A 9,527-nucleotide genomic window follows, 5' to 3' on the forward strand; every position below is an offset into this window, starting at 1 on the left:
AAAAGAAAAAATCTCAGTGATCTTCAAAATTTTCTCATAGTTTATTCCACTTCTTGAATTTCACTATCCTAATGAGAAAGGATAACTAATGATTATTCCCATTTTCTCCCACTAAAGAAAATGAAGAAGGGGTTTCGTGAAAAACAATGATACCACTAGTTTCTTTCTGGATGCATGGAAAAACAGAAATAAAATAAATAAGTGAAGGACCCAAATCCTGCCGATAATCATAGCAAATCTAGATTTCTGTATCAAAAGAAAAAGGATAGATTATTCCAAAAGGATGTCACGAAAGTTTACCTGCCATGAGCTCAGGAATGCCTTGAAACTATAGTCTTGGCATCAAGTTCTAAATAAATTATCCAACAGTTTGACATTCCAAAGACTAAAGAGAGGATAATTGCAGCTGGTTAAAATCATAAAGCACAAGACCTATATGGCTATATGGTAAAGTTCCGGTTTATTTTAGTTTCTTGTCACAGGACCTTCTACAAATAAGAATCCGTGGAGGAACCAATGTCATGAGGAAGTTATAGTTTCTTCCTCAGTCGGTGATGAGCAGAAGCTCCCTTCCTCATTCGGTGATCCTCCGTCTCTGCAAGTCCGGTTCTCTCTCAGAAGCCTTCTGCGTTCTCAACTCTATCGACACTCTCTGCCTCCTCTCCAAACCCATTGTCTACTCTGCCCTCTTGCAGACCTGCGTCACCACCAGCACCAGTAAAGGCACTTCTTCCTACTTCCGCGGTCTTCCCATCCACTCCCATGTCCTCAAGTCAGGCCTCGATTCCGATCGCTTCGTCTGCAACAGCTTGCTCTCCTTCTACTTCAAGCTCTGCCCTGACTTCTCCCTCACCCGCCTCCTCTTCGACACCTTACCCGTTAGAGACGTCATCTCCTGGACTTCCATGCTCTCCGGATACCTCCGCATTGGCGACCCCCTCGAGTCCCTCCGATTGTTCGCTAGCATGTCATCCGCTTCGTCGGGAATCGAGCCTAATGCCTTCACTCTCTCCGCCGTCATCAAGGCCTCTGCTGACCTTCGAGAACCCACCCTTGGCAGATGTTTCCACGGAATGGTCCTTGCTCGGGGTTTCCAATCGAATCACGTGATAGCTAGCGCTCTGATGGATTTTTACGGCAGGAACTCTGCGTGCGAAGATGCACGCCGGGTGTTCGACGAATTACCTGAGCCTGACGCCATCTGTTGGACTTCGATTATCTCGGCATTCACACGAAACGATAGGTTCCAGGATGCTGTGGCCCACTTCTACCTAATGAATAGGAGGCATCCGCTTGAGTCGCTTCCTGATGGATTCACATTTGGGACCGTCATGACCGCTCTGGGTAACCTTGGAAGGCCTAGACAAGGCAAGCAAGCACATGCTAAGATCATCACCAGTGGGCTTTCTGGGAATGTGGTGGTGGAGAGCAGCATCATAGACATGTATGGCAAATGTGGCTTCCTAGAGGACTCCCACAAGGTCTTTGACCGGATGACCATAAGGAACACAGTTTCTTGGTGTGCTTTACTTGGAGGCTACTGTCAGAGTGGTGACTACGAGGCCGTTCTTACTATATTCAGGGAGATGAAGAAGGATGGCGATCGATATAGCTTCGGCACAGTTCTGCGGGCCTGTGCAGGTTTGGTGGCTGTAAGACCTGGGAAAGAGGTCCACTGCCAGTTACTGAGGATGGGGGGTTGGAGAGATGTTGTGGCAGAATCTGCGCTTGTTGATCTTTATGCAAAATGTGGCCTGATAGAGTACGCGTATAGAGTTTTTTTGAGAGTCTCGGTTAGGAATAGTATTACTTGGAATGCCATGATCTGTGGCTTTGCCCAAAATGGTGAAGGACAACAAGCTATTGAACTATTCAATCAGATGGTCAGGGAAGGAACTAGGCCTGACTATATTAGTTACATTGGGGTGCTTTTTGCTTGTAGTCATACGGGTCTTGTTGAAGATGGGAGGAGATATTTTAAATCAATGACTGAAGATTATGGTATTATAGCTGGGGTTGAGCATTATAATTGCATGGTTGATCTTCTTAGCAGGGTAGGCTTACTTGAAGAAGCAGAAGACTTAATAAACAATTCCGTGTTTGGAGATGATTCATCTCTGTGGGCAGCTATTCTAGGTGCCTGTGCTACACATTCTAACCCAAATGTAGCAGAACGTGTGGCGAAGAAGATGATGGCATTGGAGCCTCAGTATCACCTGAGTTACATTCTTCTTGCTAATGTCTACAGAACAGTTGGTCGATGGCATGATGCTTCAGAGATTTGGAGGTTAATGAGAGCAAGGGATGTGACAAAAGCACCCGGTAAGAGCTGGATTGAAGTTAAGCGATACCAATGTCCTTACATGGATAGCCCTGAGTTGATCAAAACTCACTTTGAAGACTTTGAAGATCTAAATGTTGATGAAGAAACTGCAACTTTCTCATGACATTGATTCCCCTTTGAGTTCTTATTTGTAGGAGGCCTTGCGATAAGGTTGCTGGTAAGAAACTAAAATAAACCATGGAGCTGTATCATATGGGTCTTTGCTTTATGATTTTAACCAACAACTGCAATATCCTCCTCTTTGGAACATCCGGCTGTTGGATAATTTGTTCAGCATCTGATGCCAATGGACTATAATTTATGAGGCCTTCCTGAGCTTATGGCAGGTAAACTTTTGTGATCTCTTTTTGAAATAATCTATCATTTTGTATTGATACAGAAATCAAGATTTGCTCTAATATTCTGCAGGTTTTGGGTCCTTCACTTATTCATTCCATTTCTGCTTTTCCATACATCCAGAAAGAAACTAGTGGTATCACTGTTTTTCACGAACCCCTTTTCATTTTCTTTTTTGATAGAAAATGGGATGATCCTTGGTTATTCTTTCATTTGGATAGTGAAATTCCAGAAGTGCAATAAATTAGGAGAAAATTTTGAAGATTACAAAGCAAAGAGAATGAAAGAAAAGCAGTCTTTCATCTAGATGGACTTAAAATACTCCATTTGCGCCAGAAACCTTGGAGATCCTGCATCAAACCACTAGTTATTTTGTGTCCCACATAAAATTTCTTGTTTTTGGTGTTTTCCAAATCACCTACCAAATTAAGGAGATGAGCATGTCCCAAGCAGGATGAAATCAGTAGGGAACATATCTCTTCCTCCAAATACCCAGTATTCGGCAAACCGATTGAAGATTAAAAATGATCTTCAATTTTTCCTCAAAAGCATGAAAAATAGATCGTAAAGAATAGCTTTGGAGAATATGAGAGGTGAACTCAATATGATTTAGATAGTAGCAATAGTGTTGAGCCATTCAAACCCATTCTGAGTAAGGCAAATCGGCCAAAACTTTCTAAGACAGAAGAAATTTGACAGCACCGCCACGGTTTTGGGAGTGAACTAAACTCACCTGCAGCAACCTAAGAGTCAAGACAAAAGAAAACATAAAGAAAGATTTTAAGTTTAGAGGGATTCACAAACTTCATTAGTAGTGCTTTTTCAGATAGACTAATTTGAGTATAGACTTGTATAGGGAAAAAAAATTCAATTGTAGTCTTACATCAATATTATTGTCTCTTTCAATTTTTTATTTCCAAATTCATGCAAGTTCACTTGTTTGGAGGAATTTATTCTTAATTCATTAGATAATTTGGTCAGCATAGTTTTCTGCTGGTTGAGTTCATAATTAGCTTTGACCAATTGGCAGATCTAAAGGAAAAACTAAGAATATTTTGTTCCTATTATACTGATTATGTTTTGTAAGTAGAGTTTCCCTTGGTGATGAATGATCTTATTGCCTTGACAAGATTGGGAGAGCAAGAACTAAGAAGATATGTATTCTGAAATAATTAGCATTTTTCGATTGACATGCTAGTTCAGATAATGTGAAATGATAGATAAGTGGAAATGCTTTCAGGTGATGCCTGACCACTTTAAAATTTGAAATTTATTGAGACTTAAAACCTGGAATTCTGTTAATTGAGGTTACTTGCATACTGGTTTAAGTCAATTAATGAAAAATGACGTTCCATCATTTTAAGTGTCAAATGACGTTGTCATCACACCATTAGAAGCATGTTGAATCATCATTCGATCCATATAGTTGTAGCATTGTAGACTCCAAAGATCGAGTATAAAAACAAATCATGTTGAATCATCATTTCCATCCATAGTTGTAGCATTGTAGACTCCAAAGATTGAATATAAAAACTAACATGTACAGTAGAAGACAACAAAGGCAACAATGATATATTAAGAAAGAATAATTCTTATTTATTAGACAAAAGATTCAAATGTGGTTCAGTTCTCAGAGCTTGCTGACACAGCTCCACAGAAGCAACAGGAAAAAAGAAAATGCAAAATTTAGCAACTCCACTTCCTATAGAAGAACTACATTACATGTTTCCTTACACCTATCCAAGTTTGAAGCTACATATGCTTTAATTGTTGAAACACTAAAACAGATGGGCAAGTTCAGCAAAGGTACCCAATGAAATAGACATTTCTACTGTTCCTCCCAGTAATGGAATGTTTTCTTCATAAAATGGTGTGTAATGACAGTAATCCTCTGAAAATTGTCTCATAATAATTAAATTTCTGCCCCGATAGCAGCTTGTGCAGCTTCACGCTTCATATCTGCAGCTTTTCCAATTCCTCTAAAGAATCTATATACTTTCTGCAGTAAGAAAGCCATGACATAATTGGCACTGCGTCACCTCGCAAAAGTTAATGTAGAAATTTGATTTGTACAAGAATACCTGATCTTGCATGTTTGATGTGGATGTAAATTTTACCCTTTGTTGATCTACCTTTAGAACTTTATAGCAATAAAATAGTCATATTGACTTTCTTTTGAGGAGTTAAATCTGTAGTGATTCCCCATGTACAGAATATAATTGAGAACAAAACTGCAGATACTAGTACAAAAATGATAACCTATGCATTAAATTCATGAGCCTTTAGCATTTGTTCTCGTATCCATAGCTATCCTGTTTGAAAGCCTTGCCTTTGGTGCTTTTGGTCCAGAATATTGTTGAGTAACCATGTTCATCGGATCACAATCTTGTAGAACCTTTCCTATCTACTTTTACTTGCATCAAATTACTCTTCTAGAATATTTTTATCTACTTTTACTTTCTAGAAGTTAGGGGATCGAGGAGGATGAAATATTTGAAAGATATATTGTGGTTGGACTAATTTCTAAAAGACAAAAGCAGAAATTAAAGACTGAGTTTGCTAGAGGTAGAAAAATATGATAGAATCAAGGTGAGGTCAGGTGATTAAGGAATTTATCTGACAAAAGTAGATCTAAGGTTGTCAAGTTTTAGAATCATAACTGCCATGTATCTTAATACGCTTGAGATACACGAAGCCTAAATTAATATTTTTCTAAGTCCAAAATAATAAGAATTAATATGAATATCTAACTCCAATAAATATAATTCAATAATAAAAAAATGACTAAGTATCATCACTAATATGTCTCCAATCAAATTAAAATGACAAATAATTTAGAATATAATGTCTAATATAATTGAGAAATAAAATAGTAAAAATCTAAGGTTCCCAGTTTCGGTTGATCTCTAGTGGGATTGGCCCAGCTGGTTTCGGCTAGGGTATCGGTCGTATTGGTCTATCCCGTCCGAAGTGGGCAGGATTGGGTCGGATCTGATTCGGGGGACATCAATAATTGATGCTCTCCTTCTCTTGCCTCTTGTTTCTCTTTTCTCTCTTTCTCTTTTTCTCTTTTCTCACCTCTTCCACAGGTAACCGAGTAGATCTCTAGTGACCTTAATCTCCAAGGACGTTCTCTGATGAAGATCCGACGACTTCGATCTCCGACGACATTAGGTGAGTTTTTTTTTTCAGTTTTTAATTCCTTTCGCTCCCTTTTTCTTCCTGCACTGAGTAGATCCGACGAATATGGTTTTATAGCAAATTGTGTCTTCATCATAGTGTGAAAGAAATTAGACTATTTTCTCCTTAATCTATATCAATACACATAATCAATTGACAATAAAAAGATTAGAAAAGTTAGTATCCTGTCATTATAATATGAGATTGAGGAGGAAAAATTTAAGAAAAAAATAGAAAATGGATAACTGATTGATTTAAATTAAGTTTTTGATGAAGAAAACCCCTTGATTCCATGGATCAGAGAAGTAGAGGATATTATTTGATGATAGAGATAACCTATAATTAGATGAGATATTAGAGGTGATCACAATAAGGGAAGAGGCTGGTACAAGTCGTTCGATTATACACCTAGTGGTGAGATTGTACTATCTATATTTATAAGGATTGAAGACAGAGATTGATGATATATATACATATTAGCGATGTCGTTATGAGAATGTTGCTTCTTATGATTTTGGTGCATTGAGTATTTATTGTTTGGAGTCATCACAAAATATATATGTTAGTTATTATCCTTAGTATCCTCAGTATTATCAGATACAAGATCCATATACTGGTTATTATCTTCCTTAGACACAAGTCATATAACAAGATCCATATAATATGATTAATATGATAGAATCACTTTTTGGAGCATTAGGTTTTAGATATCATTATCTACAAACATATGGTGATTATAATGATGAAGACCACAAAAATTTATGAGAGCTAACTTGGTATTCATCAAAGTTTTGAATTTAAGTAGGTTAATACATATTTTAAGTTTTAGGTTTCATATATGTGAGCAAATTTATTTCTTAATTCCTGTCACTTTTTTCTTAAATCTTTAGAAATTTTTCTACATTTTTAAATAATATTTAAAATTTTATGTAATTAAAAAATAGTTTGAGTTAATACGAGTGGCCAATATAGCCGATTTATATCATTTTTTCGGACGACTGATATCGATTCCGATACTGGGAACCTTAGTAAAATCTTAAGTGCAGGTAAAGATTTCGGTGTATCTCATTAATGATCAATACTTGAAATATTATAAGAGGGATTACATGAGTCAACAACTATAGCTCAGTGAGTGGAATCCACTCAAAAGCCAAATAAATTTGAAATCCATAACTTTAAATAAATCTATGTCTAGTGATATAAAGTGATAATTTCACTGTACATGCTTATAACAATAGTAATAGTAACAACAAGGTAATAATAATGCAAATCATATCTCATAATATGTTTTCTGTTAATATATTGAATTTTTCTCAATATTAATAATGTCATATGTTTCAATTGGGTCAATGCCTTGTAGATCTACAACAACTAAAAGTTACCTCGAGATGATGTTCGAATCTTTTTCTCGTGGCTGATCCGATTAGGATCACTAGGAAGTGTCATTATATGATAAATGCATCCTGTCTCTTCTCCTAAGAGTCACTAAGATGTGTCACTATATAATAAATTCACTCTGTCTTTTTTACTAACCATTACGAGAGATTAGAGTCACCGTAGAAAGTCTTTTGATCTAACTTGTGACTGTTTTGTAATTTTTCAGTCACCTAAGAAAATCACTATAGCGATCTAAAATAAGGTTTTTCCTAGGGCTTCCAGTTATACTTGAGTCTCCATAGAAAGTTATAATCATTTATGTTGGAACTGTTATCTAAGTCATACCAAATATCGCTTATATTTTGTTTCCATTAATATTCATGATTGTTAAAATTGCTATTTGCAGAATATAATAATGCACTGAGTCATATATTTTACACTAAAATATAATATCAAATTTGCATACAGAAATAAGATTTTTAATTTGCACATAGAAAAATACATTATCATGTAAAGAAATATAAAATACAAGACAGATAAAATGTGAGTGAACCTACTTATCTGAGTTTAGGTCAAATGACTAAAATCTCTACCTTACGTGCTAAAAAAAGATCTCCACATTTAATAATAAATAAATAATATATTTTAATTTAACTAATATAGCGATTTCTGAAATTAAATGTCACGACTCAAAATAGGAATCATGACCGGCCATGCATCTCAATATGCTTGAGATGCACAAAGTCTTATTAATACTCTCTACGTGTACGATGGCAAAATAAATAAATAAAATGAGAATGTGCCTTATTAAATTTTATAACTAATTGCAATAAAGATAAAACAATGTTAATGTTTTTGAGTCTCTAAACTAAATGAATAAAACTTCTAATCTAAAGCATAAAATCTAAAAGGGCGGAAAGGTAAATAGGTGAATCCTAAGTGGAGGTGGAGTCCGGGTACATCTCGCTCAGTCGCCCCACTGCCTATTACCTGAAATAGATAAACAAATACAAAAAAAAATAATATAACCCATGAGCCAACAACTAAAGCTCAGTGAGTGGAATCCACTCGAAAACCAAATAAATTTTAAATCATATTAATCTGAATAAATTAAACTAAAAGCAACAATATTCATAACAATATGCAATAGGCATACTCTCAAAATAATAACAATGATAACAATAGAGAGATGTCACAACTTGTAACCTTGCACGTTTTCAACATATTAATATCTTTTGATATTTATACTATTATATGTCTCAATGGGTCTAAATCCTGTAGATCCACATTAACTAGAAGTCACCTCGAGATGACGCTCAGGATTTTTCTTCATAGCTGATCCGGTTAGGGTCATCAAATGGTATTACCCTGTGATCAACACACTCTGTCTTTTCCTCTAACCGTTGAGAGAAGTTAGAGTCACCTAGGAAATTTTTTCATTCATCCTAGGACTATTCTCTAACCCCGCCAGAGTCACCTAAGAAAGTCATCGCAGTGATCTAATTTAGGACTTTCCCCTAGACTTCTAGATAGACTTGAGTCACCACGGAAAATCGCAAGCGATTTATACCGGGACTGTTCTCTAAGTCGTACCAATACTAGTTAGTTTGTGAATTAAGGGGAAATTTTATTTTTCTCCCTCATTTTTGCCTTATTTCTGTTTTGACTCCTCATTTTTCTGTCTGTCAAAATCAACCCCTATTTTTTATTATAAGTCTTTAAAAAAGCCCTCAGGTTAGCTTTAACCTAACAGAACATGATGGAATATCATTTTTTAATTTTTTTTTAGTTTCTAAAACATAACTTCTAAAATACCCATCATGCGTTTCTATCGTGGATCATCCCTAATTTTTCACTAAGTCACCATGGGTTTCTCTGTAGAGCAAGAAAGAAAAAGATCATCTCTAGGGCAAGGAAGGAGGTCATCTCTATTGATTTTGCTTGTTTTCTTCATAAATTCATCTTTAGAGATCAAGAACCCATCTTGACTAAAGTTATTTTCTACCTTGGTTTTTATCTCATTTATAGTGTTGTAGGTTAGTGAAGAGAGATTGGGGAAGAGAGATTAGGGAAATGGGGTTTTCAGAGGAGAAAAATAGGTGTTCTCAAATGAGATTGGAAAAATATAGGGTTTTACTAAATGTAAATGGGTCGGGTTTATATAGGTATGAATATTCAAGGGTATACTAGTAATTTTAGCATCATGAGTTAGTTTAACTTGAAGTCAAGTTAGTCAATGTGATGATAATTAACGGCAGGAGGTTTAGTAGATAGCAAATGTAAAAAGTAA

The 9,527-nt window shown here is 35.9% G+C and overlaps 1 protein-coding gene across 1 annotated transcript; it reads left to right on the top strand.

Annotated features, from left to right (window-relative positions):
* Positions 1 to 417: 417 nt before the first annotated feature.
* On the top strand, positions 418 to 2,951 carry LOC140788153 (pentatricopeptide repeat-containing protein At1g03540). The gene is made up of 2 exons (XM_073137292.1): positions 418 to 2,670; positions 2,753 to 2,951. Exon 1 carries the CDS (start codon positions 555 to 557, stop codon positions 2,445 to 2,447), a length of 1,893 nt encoding a protein of 630 aa, XP_072993393.1. The 5' UTR covers positions 418 to 554; the 3' UTR covers positions 2,448 to 2,670; positions 2,753 to 2,951.
* Positions 2,952 to 9,527: the final 6,576 nt, after the last annotated feature.

The sequence above is a fragment of the Typha latifolia genome, chromosome 5 (assembly GCF_019914945.1).
Source record: "Typha latifolia isolate L0001 chromosome 5, TyphaL0001v2, whole genome shotgun sequence".
Classification (NCBI taxonomy): domain Eukaryota; kingdom Viridiplantae; phylum Streptophyta; class Magnoliopsida; order Poales; family Typhaceae; genus Typha; species Typha latifolia.

Coding starts and splice junctions, on each gene's coding strand:
- LOC140788153 (XM_073137292.1), top strand. CDS start 555: ATGAGCAGAAGCTCCCTTCCTCATTCGGTGATCCTCCGTCTCTGCAAG.